Source organism: Equus przewalskii, chromosome 9 (genome assembly GCF_037783145.1).
Source record: "Equus przewalskii isolate Varuska chromosome 9, EquPr2, whole genome shotgun sequence".
Taxonomy (NCBI): domain Eukaryota; kingdom Metazoa; phylum Chordata; class Mammalia; order Perissodactyla; family Equidae; genus Equus; species Equus przewalskii.
Genome location: NC_091839.1, coordinates 21,619,425 through 21,638,398, shown reverse-complemented (window position 1 = coordinate 21,638,398; position 18,974 = coordinate 21,619,425). Strand labels below are relative to the sequence as shown.

Below are 18,974 nucleotides of genomic sequence, written 5' to 3'. Positions count from 1 at the left end.
ACCAGTTTGCAAGAGGGTAAAATTTTACATGCTTTACATTTCTTGTCAGTCTTGGCCTTGAAGATGGGATAGTGACTGAGCCTTACAACCAATGGCCTTTGTGCACAGTCATAGCATTGGAGGGAAGCTAACTTGATAAGGTAGTTGTGGTCTATCTCAGCTTGTTTGGGCTGCTATAACCAAATTCCACAGGCTGAGTTGTTTTTAAACAATTTGTATCTCTCAGTTCTGGAGGCTTGTAGTCTGAGATCAGGGAGCCAGAATGGTCAGGTAAGGGCCATCTTTTGGGTCGCAGACTTGTTGTATCTTCACAAGGTGGAAGGGGGCAAGGGTGCTCTCTCAGGCTTCTTGCTAAGGGACACCAATTTCATTGATGAAGGCTCTGCCCTCATGATTTAATCACCTTCCAGAAGCTTCACCCCAATACCATCATCTTGAAGGTTAGGTTTCAATATATGAATTTTGTTGGAAAAAACAGACCATGTCAGGACCTTCTGGAAAAATTCAATATCTTGTCATTGTTTCTACATCACAATGTAATGGGAATTGTTGCATTATATGCTGTGCTTCCCCATCCCACATGTGCCAGAAGGGATTATGTCAATCAGGGTGAGGTGCAGGTAGAGAGGTGTTACTGAGATGAACGACACTTTCTCTTGTCACCAGAAAGATAGAGGGTGGGTGAGTGTTTAGGTCAATTGACACTAACCTGTGATATAGAAACTTTTTATGATATAAACGAGGAACTTTTTGTTGGCAGTTTCTCATTAAGATTCTGTATTGATTTTTCAATCATAATGAATAAATAAACAACTGAATATTGTGAAAAAGCCTACAATTTACATATTTCTGGTAAAATTAGGGGATTTTGTGCTCCTACTCTGGGAAAGGAGAGACTGGAAATAGTAGAATCATGGCTCATGAGCAGAAACGGGCTGACAGTAGGAAAGCACATCGAAATTAGGGCATAGGTGTTCACTAACCACCAAGTGAGGTTGTAAAGGAGAGCAATACAAATGAGAAAGATAGAGGAAAGGGCAGAAAATGATACAAAGGTGACTGGGGGAACAAAGATGTTTCAGATGGCTCTGGACTCAGCAGAATATCTAGGGGAAACATTATTCCTGTGAAAATGTTGGACTTGATCTGTGTGCTTGTACAGGATGAAAATCATGGAGCCGCTGGCGCACATTATGAGCAAAGAAAATACCGCTTCAGGGAATACTATGAGTGTTGCATCCAGAACCTGAGATTTTATCATAATCTATAGCAGAACCGTATGCCATATCTCTTTTCTTCATGATGTTTTTGCTACTCAATTTGCCAGAAACATACAACATGTATATGGGAAAAATAAAATTTACAAACATGTAAAGAATCCAACAGAGGGAAATTGAGAAAGCCAATGTGCTTTGGGGATTTGACTTTAAGATCTTTCCAGCTGAAGTTCGTGAGGCTGATCATGATGGTCTGGAAGATACTTCACAGTCAGGTGATGCCAATGGACACGCTCCTGCCCACTCTCTGAAAATACAAAAGAGGTTTGCATCCTAAATCATTGAAAAATTGTTTTAACCCAGAGCTACCATTGTCTGGGGGACTCCTTTGGAGAGAATGACCAAGGAGTTGACAATCACCAGGTGCTTGAGAATCCAACCTGTGGATCTCAACCCACCTTCAGTGTGGTGAAGGAAGAGATATGGTAAAGAAGAGAAAAATTTCCCAGGATTCCAACTGTAGCCTGTGATAAGATTATTCCTATTGCCAAATGCCTGGAGGCTGTTCTCTAATTCACTAGGTTTCCTCTGAGTTATGATAATAATCATTATTCTGAGAAAAAAGGCTCATTGAAGATTTTTGACACCAAGAGTAACTCCTTCACTCCTGTGGGATTGCCAAAGACTTAAAGAAGGAGGAAGAGATGGAGAAAATTTCCAGTAAATTTTATGAAAAGTCAGCAGTGCTAATGAAGGGATCTTATTTGGGTGCAGTCATGGCAAGTCATAACAAATGGAAAGAAAGCACAGTACAACATTTTCAGCATAAACTGTAATTTGCTAGCCACATTGGAAAAAAGAAAAATCTCAATAACTACCCATGATACAATAAATCAATTCTGAGTGGAGTGCTGATCTAAATTTTAAAGATAAATAATTATGTTCTCAGAAAAACAAGAGCAGAACGAAGGGCCTTAGATTTAGAAAATATTTCTTAACAGCACAAAACAACTATATATGTGAGATGAGAAATTAAATTATATTAAAATTAAGAGATGCTTGTCATCAAAAGACACACACACATCCAGAGATGGGGTAGGGGGGAAGCTGTAAACAGCACAAAGAACTCTTATAGACCACACAGTAGGAATAAAACGGACAAAATCTCCCAAAAGAAACTTCAAAACTCAATGTCCATTGATTAATTCAATGGATAAGACGTTTGTGAACAATGTTCAATGTCCATAGTAATCAGGAAAAATCAAATTAAACCGCTGCATGGTATCATCATATACCAACCAGAAAGCAAAAATGAAGTGACATGAAACACGAAGTTTGGGCAAGGATATGGGTAAACCAAGGTTCTCACATACTGCTGGTGGTTGTTAAAATTGAGGCAAACATTTTGGAAAACTGCATGATAGTATCTACTTTCACTGACCAGGTGCAATCTTATGTCTCAATAATTCCACTCATGAGTAAACTCAACAGAAATTTACACATTTATCACCCAAAAACTAGTTACAGAACTTATACGCCAGCATTACTCATTACGCATAATAGCCCCAAACTCAAAACTACCCAGTGGTCCATTAACAGTATAATCAATCAATTAGTTGTTTGATATTCACACAATGGCATCCTCTACAGCAGTGCTAATGACTACCAACATTAGTGTGGAACAATACAGATAAATTCACAAAATCATATGGAATGGAAAAAAAGGACCAATATGGAAGACATCATGTTGTATGATTCCATTTAAGTAAAGTACAAAACACGCAAGTGATTTAATCTCTTAATTGTTAGAATAGACACAAATATATGTTCCAATGGCTCCACTCCTACAAATCTACGCAATAGAACTATACTCTAGGGGTAGTGACTTAGAGATGATGCAAGAGGGTTTTGGGAGACTAATGGCATTCAGTTTCTTGATCTAGGTGGTCTTTAGAGAGGTGTATTCATAAAGTTGAACCTTGACCAAAGGTCATATACAAAAATTAACTCAAAATGGATCAAAGACCTAAATGTAAGACTTAAATCAATAAAACTCTTAGAAGAAAACATAGATTAAAAGCTTCAGGGGCTGGCCCCATGGCCGAGCGGTTGAGTTTTCATGCTCCACTTCGGCGGCCCAGGGTTTCACTGGTTCAGATCCTGGGCACGGACATGGCACCACTTGCCAAACCACGCTGAGGTGGCATCCCACATAGCACCACCAGAAGGACCTACAACTCGAATATACAACTATGGGCTTTGATGAGAAGAAGAAGAAGAAAAAAAGAAGATTGGCAACAGATGTTAGCTCAGGTGCCAATTTTTGAAATAAAAATGAAAAGCTTCATGATAGTAGATTTGGCAAGGATTTCTTGGATATGACACCAAAGGCACAGGTAACAAAAGAAAATAGAGACAAATCAGACTTCATGAAAATTAAACATTGTGCATCAAAAGACATTATCAACAGACTAATAAAGGCAAACGTCAGAATGGGAGAAAATATTTGCAATTCATGTATCTGTTAAGGGATTATATACAGAATACATAGAGGACATTCAAAAGTCAACAATAAAAAAGCCAACCCAATTCAAAATCGGTAGAGAACTTGAATAGACATTTCTCAAAAAACAATATACAAATGGTGAATTAGGACATGAAAAGATGCTTAACTTCGCAATTTATTAGGGAAATGCAAACCAAAGCTACAGTGAAATACCAGCTCACAGCCATTAGGATGGCTATTATAAAAAAATTAAAAACCAGAAAATAACAAGTGAGGGCAAGGAGGTGGAGAAATCAAACTCTTGTGTTCTGATAGTGGGAATACAAAATGATACAGCCACCATGGAAAGCAGTTTGGCAGTTCCTTAAAAATTAAAAACAGAATCACTCCAGGCTCCAGCAATTCCACTTCTGGGTATATACTGAAAAGGATAGAAGTCAGGGTCTCGAAGAGACATTTGTGCACCCGTGTTCATAGCAGCATTATTCACAATAGCTAAAACATGGAAGCAACCCAAGTGTCCAATGACAGATGAATGGATAAGCAATACGTAGTGTATACATACAATGGAATATTACTCAGCCTTAAAAAGCAAGAAAATTATGACATATGCTACAACATAGAAAGACATCGAGGATATTACACTAAGTGAAATGAGCAATTCAAAAAAGTACAATTAATGTATGATTCCACTGCTTTGAGATACGTATAGTAGTCAAATTCAGAGACAAAAGATAGAAAGGTGGTTTCCAGGGTCTTAGGGGAGAGAGATGAGAAATTGCTGTTTAATGGGTATAGACTTTCAGTTTTGCAAAATGAAAAGAGTTCTGGAGAAGGATAGTAGTGATAAGGTTGCACAAAAATATGAATATACTTAACCACTGACCAGTACACTTAAAATGGTTAAAATAGCAAACATTTGTTATCAATGCATTATAATAAAATTCACAAAATTTAAAAGAATACTTACTGTCTTTTAAAATACTAAAATAATTAGAGATGTTTTTATAATATTTCTACAACAAAAAATTAGAAATAAAAATTTCTACACAATAAAAAAAATTAGAACAAAGTGCTATGACCTCTGCCATATGAGGTGGAAATGTGGGGAGAGTGATGACAAAGAGTGTGTGGGGAATGGATGAGAATGGGGGTGATAGGGAAAGGTGATCAGAAAGATGGCAGAGGAAAGAGGATATAAGGGTAAGATGGTGGTGCAAAGAGCATGGTGTTTGGGGAGAGAGTGCAGGAAAAGAGAGTGGAGAGCATGAAAATGCACATGGAGTCGAAGAGTCCTGACCTTGTAAAGTGCACTGCAGGGCTTAAGGGCACCAAGGGGCAAAGTGTGCAAAGAAGTGAAGGATGTGGCACATATTGGGCTCTGTGGGGATAAAGGGTACATCAGTCATGGGAACAAGGGGGTAATGGGAAGGGGGACAGTGGTCAGATATGAGTCAAGGGCAGAGGCAGGTGTTAGGCACAGGAGAGTTCATGTCCACCAGGGATTAAAGAAGACAGTGGGGAAAAGGCATATATGCTTCATAAGATTGGAAACTTTTTTTTCTAAAGATTGGCACCTGAGCTAACATCTGTTTCCGAACTTTTTTCTTCTTCTTCTTCTCCCCAAAGCCCCCCAGCACATAGTTCTATATTCTACTTGTAGGTCCTTCTGCTTGTGCTATGTCAGACGCCACCTCAAAATGGCTTGATGAGCTGTGCCATGTCCATGCCCAGGATCCAAACTGGGAAAACCCTGGGCCACCACAGCAGAGAGAGCAAACTTAACCACTCAGCCACTAGGCTGGCCCTCTGAACACTGTTTTGATGGAGGAACACAACACTATGATGCTTGGATAGATGAACGGCAGAACTCTATTACTTACAGCTCCAAAAGAGAGAAGGAGGACAAGCAGGGCCACACAGAGGGTTGTACCCAGGAACAGGGTACCAGGAACCTGAAGCTGTAAGGGCAGCCTGTGCATGGCAAGTGGGGTGGGTTAGTCAGGGTTAGGGGCTCCTTGTCCATTGGCTAATTTGAATAATTTTGCAGGCTCCATAGTAAAAGGACTGTCCTCAGTTGTGTGGTGCCTGTCTTGGGCTAATTAGAGCTGTTGCCAAGTGGCCCAGAGCGTGAAAGCGCAGTTAGGGAAGTGGTTGAAGTGTGGATTGATCAGCTGCTCAAGAAGGGAAATTGACCACACACTAGGGAGGTCCTCAAAACTTGGTCAAGACAGCGTTTAAAAAAAAAGAAGAAACAAACTGCAATACAGTACATTGGTGGGTATGGATGTGCTGGATGTAGTTAGCAGCTGACATCAGAGACAGTTAGGGGAAAGGGAGCTAGAGCCTTGCAGGGGTCATAATGGGCTCAACAGACAAAATGGTGGCAAGTGATGCAGTCAGCTGGAGAGATAGTGGATATGAGGAGGCTAAAGGACTCAGAGGAAAAGGGCAGATTTTGAAGTGTAGATAATGGACACAGGGAGCTGATAATGCCCAATGTTTGAGGAATGGGATTTTGAGAGATGGGCCATAGAGGACAAGAGAAATGGGTTGAAGTCACTGGGATGGGGGCAAATAGGAGTCAAGGAAGAAAGAGAATGTGAAGGTGATGGAAGGCTAAAGAGTGTTGAGTCTAGATTTGTGGAAGAGTAGGGGGGAAGAGTGGACAGAAGGATGGATTTCAAAGTGAGTGCAGGATGGAGATGGGGTATGGAAGTTTAGAAGAGTGAGGTGGAGGTGAAATAAGGCAGAGACAGGTCAAGGATTTGGAGGATGGTGGGGCAGGTGGAAGTCTAGGGGATGAATAAAGGTCTAAAAGGGTTGTGAGATTGAGGTCTAGGGGGCTATAGAGGTGGAAAGAGTGGCAGCATGGATATTGAGGGAATGGAGATACAACTGCAATGACCTTATTTCCAAAGGTCACATACTGAACCACTAGGGGTTAACATTTCAATATATGAACTTTGGGAACACAATTCAAACATAACAGACTGGATATATTAATGCAATATAAAAGACACAATCTCAAAATGCAAGTGTGACTTTTCAAGACAGTGAGACAAGGACAAAGGGAAGAAAAAAGGAAATGTCTCTTTCTCAGGCAAATGTTGAGTTTCCAGTCAGATGCTGTATCCACTCTTTCTCTTAAAATTCTATATTTTAATAATTTGAAAGCCGTCACTTCTGTACCACAGAGGTAATAAGGCAAACAGAATAGGTTAATTATGTGTGTGTGTGAGCGCGCGTGTGTGTGTGTGCGTAGTCAGTGCAATTTCAGATATATTCTTAAACTACATAAGAAGGAGAATGTACCTCAGTGATGAAAATTCTTACATTTGGGATCAAAATACTATCAGTCAGGTAATTCATGAATATTTTATTGCTTACATATTTTACCACTAAATTTCTTCCTATGTTTATTACTTTCATATTATGGACATAATTTACCACAAACTTGAGCAGTTTAACACATTTTTTTTTCACCTTTATCGATGTATAGTTGACAAATAAGATTTTTATATACTTAAGGCATACAACCTGATGTTTTGAGAAAACCCACTTATTTTCTTGCAGATCCTATATCAGAAAACTGAGTGGGCCTGGCTGAGTACTTTGATTATGGTGTCACAAGCCAAAATTAAAGTGTCATCTAGTTTGGGCTCTATTTTCAAGACTCTGTGGAAGAATTCACTTCCAGTATCTTTTAGGTTGTATGCAGAATTCATTTCCTCCTTAAGGTTTCCTCACAGGCCCACCTACATTCCATCTTCAACTAGAGCAATAAAGTGTGAAATCCCTCTCGTGCTTCAAATCTCTGATTCCCTCTTCTACCAGATCTCCCCCGTTCTTTCTCTTTTAAAAACACATATGTTACATTGGCCCCACCAGATAATCCGGAACAATTTCCCTATCTTGAAATCATCTGATTAGCAGCCTTAATTACGCCTGCAAAATCCATTTTTCCATGTAGCATAATATAACCACCCAGCTTATGTTACATCCAGGGTTGGAGAGCAGCCTATTATGTTACAAATGGTCTTGGTCCAGCCCCAGTGGCCTAGTGGTTAAGGTTGGCATGCTCCATTTCAGTGGCCTGGGTTCACTTCTCAGGCACAGACCTATACCACTCATCTGTCAGTGACCATGCTGTGGCAGCATCTCACACACAAAAAGAGGAAGATTGGCAACGGATGTTAGCTCAGGGTGAATATTCCTCAGGGGGAAAAAAAAACTGTTAATATATCTACAACTGTAATACCATGGGTTACCCCTTGTGATGGTTTCTTATAAGGAGTAAGCAATGGGGAGAATGTCCTTATGACTCTTAGGTATCTTGTTATGTTTTATCTTCTTACAGCAAAGCTTATAAACAAAAGCTTAATAAAAGTTCATATAGCTGAAAATAAAGCATTATAGTTTGGAAATACCACAACACCTAAAGAGATTTTCATCTGATCAGTGTTGGGGCAAAAAATTTATTTGGGACGTAGCAGTTCTTCAGCATCAATGCAGAGGTTGGGACCTGATGCACTGGGCCCTCTTCCCAATGCTTGCAATGCCGGATACCAGTAAACAGCTTCTCCTGCCTGACCCGTCAAGGTCATATCCTGTACCTAATATCCTGAAGGAAGAGTGAGAATGCTATCGTGTTGTTCACTAAAAGTTTTACCATCCCTCCTTGACTGTATGTTCTACTTAAGCAATTTGGAGTGGCCATTTTATATAAGCAAGATTTTTGCCCCCTGAGCTGACATTAGAAACTAACGATGACATTGTAATTATGGCATAAATTAAGGAATTTCTGAATGAATCATATAGTAGCCTCCAATCCACCCACAGACACCATCATCATTCCTAGTTCCAGCCCTCTCTCCCCCAACTATGTCCCTCCTCCTCCAGCTACATCCTCCATGCCTCCACCCTGTCAGCTATAGCCATCTACTAAACTTCCACTCAACCCTCACATCTACTCAACCCATTTAGACTCTTATTTCACCCCCAACCTCCCTCCTGTCGCCTTTTTGACATCCATCCCTATGTGAGCAGTATTGCAAGGGCTCCAGTCTGGCCTTCCTCACTTCCCATCACTCCTGCCAACCACATCATCTGAGTTCTTCTTTTTCTTTCTCTATGTCCACTCCACTTCAAACATCTCAACCATTCCCTGAGTTGTGTACATCCCCTATCATTGAACATCCTAGGCTCAACTTTCAGGTATCCTCAACTCCTCCAGGAGCCCAATCCGCAGCCTGAACCCATTACACCCAACCATGTAGTCCCTTTCTCCTGGGCTCCTTGGCTCACATATGCCCACTACCCCTCCCAGATCCCTCATGTCTGGGACAATTTTGCCTCCCGTCTCATACTCATTATCTGCTCCAGGTTCCATCTCCTCTTCCCACACTCTAGATCTGTCTTGGACCACACTCTCTACTTCCAAGATCAGCCTACCCCACACATATTCCCATTCCTCCCCATCACCATATTTTTAATCCCTCAAGGACATTAAGTCTCCTGGGAGTTTTACCAACGACTGACCATTAATATTTTTATCCCAAATTCCCCATCCCTATTATCCTCCACACTCCCATGAAACCCATACCCCTATTTCCCCAGAACTCAATATGCTCATACCCTTAATGCGCTGCACACTTTGTCGCCTTGTACCCTCACACCCCACAATGCACTTTAACCTCTCCCTGACATTTGACACTCTTTTCTCTCTTATCCCTCTGCCCTCTCTCTTTCCCTGCATTCTCCATTCTCCCTTACCCCAGGCTTTCTTCTCTCTCATCTTTTCTGTATATCCCTTTCCTTGTGCCCCCTCTTCTCTAACCTTACCCTATCATACACCCATGAAATAATTGCCTAGTGAAACTGCATCAAATGTGGATTTGTTTATAGGGAAAACAAAAGGATCCATTTCAACTCCTAATTTATGTTTCTTAATTACCAAAGCAACCAATGCTCATCACTGAAAATCCAGCAGCAAAACAAAAATCTGTAGAGTACTGTGGAAACTATTTGATCTTGTTGAATTAAAACTTGAGCACTGGGTCACGTGATCGCTACAAGAATGGTAGAATTGGCTCACTGAACCATGTGATCTGGGTTCTTTTATTTGTGAGACACCCTTCTAGAACCTTCTTTCTTTCTTCTATGTATATTTTTCTGTCTGGAATTCTTATCATTAACGGACATCCATAAGGATAAAGTCTATTTTCCTACACAATTTCCATATTAATTGGCATTAAATTATGCAAATAGCCCAAATTAAATAACTGATTTGTGCCAGTGATTTCTCTAGTGAGTGATTTGTATCAAGTTCTTCCTTTCACTTGTACCCCATTGGAACTCCTTCCCAGGTACTTTGTCTCATTCTATTTCTGTGCTAATAACTGAAATGATGGTTCAGCCAAGTGAAATGAAGATTATGCAAGAAGTAGACATTTGGTAAAAGAACTTCTCAAGGCAGCAAAAAGCTCAGTGTGACACAGAGACTTGCAGCCAGTTCCTCATGTGTCGAGCATCAGCCTTTCCTGTTCTCCCCGATTTGAAACCTTGTCTGCATTCAGGGATAATAGAAAACAAAGAGACTCTCAAAAACACTCCTAGAGTTTCCCCTAGGAGCGCTAAGTAGAAAGTTGTAATTGTTTTTGGTAATTAACAACTTGGAGAAAAGTTTCCAGTAATGCTCACAGCTCCCACGCCTGCACTAACACCGCTGCTACAGATGAAATAATTGCAGTTCTGAAGGGAGGTGAGGTCACAGAGTCACAAACTTATATATCAGGGTCTGGCTGCCTCCCTCCCACACACGTCCTGGACATAGTGACCATCAAACTGAGCCCACTGTTCTGGCAGCAGGAAGATGTTGGGTGAGTAATTTCTATGTCAGTCTGGGAGGCAGAGTGTGTAAAAGAAAGGCATAACAAGAGTCTGGGTGAGTGATTGTATCAGAAAAAGGCAATTGTCTGTGTATTCACCTGATTCAGTGCCAATGCCATGTAGGAAGGTGGAAGAATTCTGAGGCATGAGTGAGCTAGTACAGAGAGATGAGGGTCCTAGACCATACCCCACTCCTTGATGGCTTCTAATGTAATTTAGTGTAATCCTCATTGACAATGATAGTTGTGGCTTAATCTGAGAGACAATGAAACCTAATTTTTAAAGTGCTTAAGGATGCAGTTATAAAAGCAATCTGCTGTTCAGTTTAACTTACAGGAATCATAGACTAAATTTCAGATTTTTACAGGCATACCTATAATACCTCCGTGTTTGTAATAAAGAGTAGAATGAATCACACAGGAATCATGCGATCCTGGGAAGAAAGTATCCCGAATAGTAATTGCTTGAACAGAAAGGTTGCAGCTGTCTGTCTCATGTTGTTTCCACTCATTTAAAAAATATTCCAGGGGACTGGCCTGGTGGTGTAGTGGTTAAGTTCATATGCTGTGCTTCAGTGGCCCGTGGTTCCTGGGTTTGGATCCTGGGCACAGACCAACGCACCACTCATCAAGCCATGCTGCGGCAGCATCCCATATACAAAAAAATAGAGGAAAATGAGCACAGCCTTTAGCTCAGGGACAATCTTCCTCAAACAAAAAGAGGAGAATTGGCCACACATGTCAGCTCAGATCCAATCTTCCTCACTGTAAAAAGAAAAAACCTAATATCAATCCAAAACTAGTATTTCAATGATACAATACACAAGAATGCATACATTGAAGATGCCATTTTGTATATATGTCTTGTATGTTAATATCATTTATAAATCTTAGTTCATGCCAATAGTTTTACTAAACTCAGGTCTTAGTAAATAGATAAGTATATCATCTGAAATTAATAATCCTTTATCTGCTGCCTCCCACTACTGTATCATGTGTTAGTGTTTTATGTCCCAAAGTGTATGGCATTACATGTGATTGTTCAGTAAGACCTGTGACTCGTACCATTATACTTGTGTTCTTGATGTAAAAGCAGATGAGTCTTTCTATGGCCACTCTAATGTCAAGCCATTCTTATATTTATTACATGTCACTTGTCATGGGGCAGGTTCCTACCGCATTCTGCTGCCAGCACTACATCAACTGTTACTAAGATGTCTAAAGCTTTACTCATAGTTGATATCGGCCTATGGAATAAATCTTTACAAATAAGTGGAATCTAGTTATGATGAAACTGTAAAACACCACCAGTCTAAAATTAAATGACAAGATGCCATATCCAAACTAAACACAGACCTGGATTATTTCATGAACACAGCTAACTGGCGTTTTAGCAGAGCATGGTAATTCAATGCACTATCACTGTTTCTTGCCCAACCTGTTTCAAAGTCCCCACTCTGCCATAAGCAGAAGATTGTGACAAATACTTAACCTCTCTGTGTGTACCTTCTCCTCATCTTTATAATTAAACTCACAGAAGTGCCTACCTCATAGATTTGGGAAGAATGAAGAACTATCCAGGTGTACTGCCTTCCCAGGAATGATTTCACATTATAAGTGCTTTTTCAGGGTTGTACATTCAACCCCTGGAAACCTCTTAGCAAAGGAAAAATATTAAGTAAATGTGTCAAGTGTCGTCAACTAATTGCCCTATGGAACTAAAGGGTGGGTTTGGAAGCATTTAACTGCTTTTCCAAATAGTTTTTTTTTTTCCTTTTTTCATGTTAAGGAGATGCAATAATCAACCACCCTGAACCAGACCAAGCCTCACCACAAGAGCTATGCCTATGACCTTTGCCTTACTTTTATGCTAAGATCCCTCCAGGAGGAGCTTAGGCCTTATTATCATAACCAGCAGTGTATGTGGAAGCGTATTTTCCAACTGGTGAGTCCACAAGCAAATATCCAACTCTCCCTTTTGAATATTCCCTCCCTATCCGAAACATAAGGTCCCTCCTTTCCTTTGTTCATGGACCCATGACTTTGGAAATGATTCCTCATGGTGTCCTATTTGCTGCAAATATACCTTACTTTGTGAGACAACTACTTCTGGTGGAGAGTCTGATTTAACTCTCTAGGAGGTGACCCAACTTTGCTTTCCATAACATAAGTGGGAAGTAAAGTAGGTGGAGATTATTGGATTTCAGCTGGCAAGATCCATGTAGCCAATGCCTATTATTCCCATTCAGGAAACTCTAGCTCAGAAGACAAATATCACTGACTGGGCACTGACAGGATGGCCAACAGGGATTTGGCAATAGGAGTGATCTTCTTAACACAGACCGTGGTGGGGATCCTGGGCAATGTCTCTCTTCTTTGCCATTATATCATCCTTTACTTCACTGAGTCCAGGTTAAGGTGCACAGATTTGATTCTTAAGCACCTGATTGTAGCCAACTTCCTAGCCCTCTTCTGTAAAGGAGTCCCTCAGACAATGGCAGCATTTGGGTGGAAAAACTTCCTCAGTGATTTTGGATGCAAACTTTGTTTCTTTCTTCACAGGGTGGGGAGGGGAGTGTCCATTGGTAGCATCTGTGTCTTGAGTGTCTTCCAGGTGATCACGATCAGTCACAGGAACTCCAGGTGGGCAGAACTTAAAGTAAAAGCTCCCAACTACATTGTCCCCTCTATTTCCCTGTTTTGGATCCTGCAAGTGCTGGTAAATGTCATTTTTCCTATCTTTGTAACTGGCAAACTGAGCAACAAAAACATCACAAACCACAAAGATTTCCTATACTGTTCTTCTGTTGTTCATGACAAAACCAGTGACTCATTATATGCAGCATTGCTATCAGTCCCTGATGTTTTCTGTTTGGGGCTCATGCTTTGGGCCAGCAGCACCATGGTTTTCATCCTGTACAGGCACAAGCAGAGGGTCCAACACCTTCGTAGGGACAACATCTCCCGCAGATCCTCCCCTGAGTCCAGAGCTACCAAAACCATCCTTCTCCTGATGAGCACCTTTGCCTTTTTTTATGCAGTTGCCTGCATCTTTCAAGTTCCTTTGTCTGTTTTAAATAATCCTGACTGGCTCCTGGTGAACCTCACTGCAATCATGGCTGTGTATTTCCCAACAGTCAGCCCCTTTCTGCTCATGCATGGTGACTCCAGTGTATCCAGACCCTGCTTTGCCTGGATAAGGAATATAAAATCTCCTAATCTTATGAGAAATAGATAAACTACATGTATTTCCACAATGTGCATTGCCATTCATTAATTCCCCTTCAGAGTGCTAAATAAAATCTCAAGAGAATGGTAAACAGAACATGCTGATTGTCTTCTTTAAAATAAACAATGAATTGTAATAGTATTATAAGTAAATATAATTATTACGTAAATACATATGTGATTGAAGTTTTACTATTGCTTTCAGTGGAAGAGTTCAGAATTTATGCAATAATAAGCACCAGATCTTGAAACTATCCGGATATTATGGAGAAGTCTATGAGTGTGTAACTTTCAATCTGTTTCAATAAATTTCCCAGAAATAAACTAGGCATAGAATTTTAGGAAAATGTCCATGAAAATGGTTCAGCCTGTGGCAGATCTTTACTGAAACTGGAGAGAAGGAATCTTCTTAAGGAATACGGAATAGCCTGAGGTAGAGCTGGAGGGCAGTCTTTCGGGGATTAGAGCCTTTGAGTGCCTGTTAAGAGTTTTATACATACCATCCTTAGAGACCATAGTCATTTATTTGGAATATAATATTATGCATGGAGATTAGCATGCCCAAGTCATTTCCTTGCAGAAATGGCAAGATTAAAGTAGAATGGGGCAAAGGAGAACACAAAATATAAATATGCTTCAGTTGATGTCGAAGAACCATCAAGTGATTGCTGACAATTAGAAAGACATGTATCGTGATGTGTAGAAGGCTGATTTGCCTAGATTATGTTAAGACTACTTTGGCATGTTGGCAAGAAAGGGGTCTGGAGATTCATGCTCACGTCTCTACAGAAATGAAATTAGTTTATGGTAAAAAGTTTGATTCAGTTTGGAGCACTGTAGGGAGAGCCATTTGAAAGCAAAAGAAATGAATCTATTGTGTTTATGTAGAGTTTGTGGCTTTTGCATTTCCAAAGAGCAAACTGTATATTTCCTCCATTTTAGGAATGAGGGGACTGGAATTGGCCAGCCCAAGATATGTCTCTTTGGCATGATGATTATTTGAGGCTAGTTACTTTGCAGACAGGAAAACAACTGAAGAGTAGAATTTACTTACCCTTTGTTAGGAGACATTTACATTGTAAAAGAACTCTCCATCTGTAAAGATATCCCCCTCTCTGTACCAGGAAGAAGGGGAGATGACCTTGTCTCTATAAACTCTTAATCAATGCCAAAGGCAAGTACTTAAATCTGCATTTTATTGTGCGTATCTGGTAACCTCCTGTAACTGACTTCCCTCCCCCTCCCAATGTTGGCATTTCTTTAAGGATTAAGCATCTTTCCTTAGGCTAGGAACTGATTGCTGCGCTCACCTGTGACCACCCATCTCGAGACAATAGACTTGCCTCCTGCTATGCCCTCCACCCTCCGGGATAGCAGACCACTACCTGCTGTGTCCATCAAGCGCTGTGCCACCAGGGCAATCTTGTGACTATTGTGGGAGGGACATTTCAATCATATATTAAATATCCTGTTTGGGGGTATATAACCATTCTGTGCACCCCACTTCTTCGGCGCCCTTTCTTCCTTCAGGAAGAAAGGCCCCGGGCCATGATCCTAATAAAGCTTTGTTTAATTTTCTCTTGCTATTCTGTCTCATGTGAATTTAATTCGTTCTCAGGCTGATGAACAGTGACTCCTTTGTATCCAGACTCTGCTTTGCCTGGATAAGGAATATAAGGTCCCCTTATCTTATGAGAAATATATAAATTGTACATGTTTCCACAATGTACAGTTGCCAATTCATTCCTTCCCCCTCAAAGTCTTAAATTAAATTGTGAACCACAAGAGAATGGTAAGCAAAACATGCTGAGTGTCTTCTTCAAAGTAAGCAATAAATCATGATAATATTGTGATGAAATATAATTGTTATGTAAATACCAATGTGATTGAAGTTTTCCTAATGCTTGTAGTAGAGGAGATCAGAATTTATGCAATAGTAAGCACCAGGTCTTGAAACTATCTGGATGTTATGGAGAAATCTTCGAGGGTGTGGCTTTCAAGCTATCACAAGAAATTTCACAGAAATGAACTAGGCATAGAATTTTAGGAATATCTACATGAAAATTGTCAGCATGTGGCAGATCATTACTGAAACTGAGGAAAAGTAATGTTCTTAGGGAATAAATAATAGCCTGGGGTAAAGTTGGAGGGTAAAGTCCTTCTCAGTGATTAGAGTCTTGGTTGCCATGTAACAGTTTTTATATAACATCCTTAGAGAGACAGTAGTCATTTGTTTCAAGTATAATATTATGAGGGGAGATTACCATGTGGAAATCATTTTCATGCAGAAATGGCCAGATTAAAGTCGATTGGGGTGAAAGAGAGCAAAAAACAAATTTGCTTCAACTGATATTTAAAAATGATCAAGTGATTGTGGACAATTGAAAAAAAACTGGATTGGGATGTATAGAAGGCTGATTTTCCTGTTATGTTAAGATGACTTGGGTATGTTGGCAAGAAAGGGGATTGGAGGTGCATGCTAATGTCTCTGCAGTAACGAAATTAGTTTATGGTTGGAAGTTTCATTAAATTTGGAGCACTGTAGGGAAAGCCATTTGAAAGGGAAAAATATGAATCTATTCTATTTATGTAGAGTTTGTAGCTTTTGGGTTTCTAAATATCAAAGTGTATATTTCCTCAATTTTTGGAGTGGTGTTAATGCAGCTTGCTCTGTATTTACCTTATGAAGCTGATGCAAAGTATCGAGATCAGCAATTTGAAAATCAAAAGAATTATTTTGACAATGGATTTATATGTTGAATCTCGTGCAATAAATAAAGAGTGGACAGATTTTTGGGACCCCTGTCCCTGGTCTAACAGGCATATCTAGCAAGCAAACTGTACAGCCTTTAAAGCAGTAAAAAGAAAAAAAAAAAATCCATGCTGTACTGTGAAGAAGCCACGCAGGCCTTCTTCAGCCTTGCCAACTGACCTTGCAACAAAGTTAGATCAGCAAACCATTCAGACTTTATTTCTTTTATTGAGGGTAGTAAATTATATATTTTTCCATTAAACTAACAAATTTCAGTTTGTTCTGAAAATATGATATTATTCTTTGTTTCCATTTGCTCTCACCTCTCATTGCTCACCCAGATGAACATTCTCACTCCCTCGGATCTGTCTTTTTCATTAAGTGTCTGGGTAAACCTGTGTCTCAACGTGCCTACTACAGCGTTTAACAACTCCACAGCACCACGCAACTAAGGTCAGTCTTGGTATCAAAAATTTTCAATACATCTTTTTATACAATCAGTTATTCCCATATTTTAAATGGAAAGGTGCACCTTGTAGAGGGAAAATTCTCCATATGCCTCTCAAATATATACTTTTTTATATCTTGTATCAACTTATGTTCCGGACTACCTTGCACAGATTTTTCTGAGGTTTAAAACATTATTTTATTGATTATCTAGATGTAACAACATGGTGGAGAAAATAATATTGCAGATTAAACTTAAAAGTGTATTGTGTCTGTACCTCTTACATTGTGAATATCAAAAGAAACTGATGAAATATTCTTCCGAAAAACAAAAGCCATTATCCAATTCATCAGAAAAATTGCTAACATCATTGATGAATGAGAGACATTCTGGCATATGTCTTTATTGTTTCACTTACGTCCTACTCATTAAAATAAATGACAATATTAACCAACATTCATGTCAGAACTATACTCATTCATCAATGGCAAACATTATTGGCTGCAGTTGTAAGACTGCGCACAGGTCAATGAAATCATTCTGTGAAAATCAGTTGCCTACATGGAATTTAAAATAAAGAGTGTTTTATATTTTATTATTATTTGTAAATTGTGTGACTCACATCTTTTATATCCATAAAGTTTAAGAAACTTATGTAAAATATTTGCATACATCGTTTTTTTGTACTTGTTGGAGTGCCGGTCATTAATCATTTACCAGTAAACCACTGGGTAGTTTGGTCACTAATCATTGCCTCATTTAGCAATGATGACTCCCAAAAACCTTCCTTTAGAAATGGACCTGGGAGCATGAAAAACTCAAACATACTTTGCTTCCTTTTTTTTAAAAAAATTTATTTTATTGAAGTCATATTGGCTTATAACATTGTGTGAATTTCAGATGTACATTTTTATATATCATTTCTATATATCAGTAGAGACTGCATCGTGTTCACCACCAATAGTCTAATTTTTATCCCTCACCATACACATGTGCCCCTTTATCCCTTTGTCCTTCCACTCACCCCCTTCTCCTCTGGTAACCACTAATCTGTTCTACTTACCCATGTGTTTGTTTATCTTCCACATATGAATGAATTCATATGGTGTTTGTCTTTCTCTGTCTGGCTTATTTCAATTAACATAATACCATCAAGGTCCATCCATGTTGTCACAAATTGTATGATTTTGTCCATTTTATGCTGAGTAGTATTCCATTGTATATATATAGCACATTTTCTTTATGCATTCATCTGTAGATGGGTGCTTGGGTTGCTTCCACATCTTGGCTATTGTGAATAATGCTGTGATGAACATAGGGATGTGTTAATCTCTTTGAATTGTTGATTTCATGTTCTTTGGATAAATACTCAGTAGTGGGATAGCAGGAACATATAGTATTCTTATTTTTAATTTTTTGAGATATCTGCATACTATTTTCCATATTGGCTGCATCTGTTTGCATTCCCACCAGCAATATATGAGGGTTCCCATTTCTCCACATCCTCTCCAACATTTGTTATTCTTGTCTTGTTAACTATAGCCATTCTGATGGGTAAAAGGTGATATTCATTGTAGTTTTGATTGGCATTTCCCTCATAATCAGTGATGTTGAACATCCTTTCCTATGCCTGTTGGCTATCTGTATATCTTCTTTGGAAAAATATCTGTTCAGATCCTCTGCCTATTTTTTGGTCAGGTTGTTTGTTTCATTGTTGTTCAGTTGTATGCATTCTTTAGATATTTTGGAAATTAACCCCTTGTCAGATATATGATTTGCAAATATTTTCTCCTCGTTGCTGGGTTGTCTTTTCATTTTGTTCATGGTTTCCTTTCCTGTGCAGAAGCTTTTTAGTCTGATGTAGTCCAATTTGTTTATTTTTTATTTTGTTTCTCTTCCCTGAGTCAACATGATATTCAAAAAGACACTGCTA

General features: G+C 39.4%; 1 protein-coding gene and 1 pseudogene across 1 annotated transcript; one reads left to right on the top strand and one right to left on the bottom strand.

The window, feature by feature from the left end:
* Positions 1-839: 839 nt before the first annotated feature.
* On the bottom strand, positions 840-11,847 carry LOC103564674 (vomeronasal type-1 receptor 4-like; annotated as a pseudogene).
* LOC103564672 (vomeronasal type-1 receptor 4-like) lies at positions 11,518-13,921 on the top strand. Its single transcript, XM_070558444.1, has one exon. The coding sequence runs from the start codon at positions 12,910-12,912 to the stop codon at positions 13,849-13,851; it is 942 nt and encodes a 313-aa protein (XP_070414545.1). The 5' UTR covers positions 11,518-12,909; the 3' UTR covers positions 13,852-13,921.
* The last annotated feature ends 5,053 nt before the right edge of the window (positions 13,922-18,974 follow it).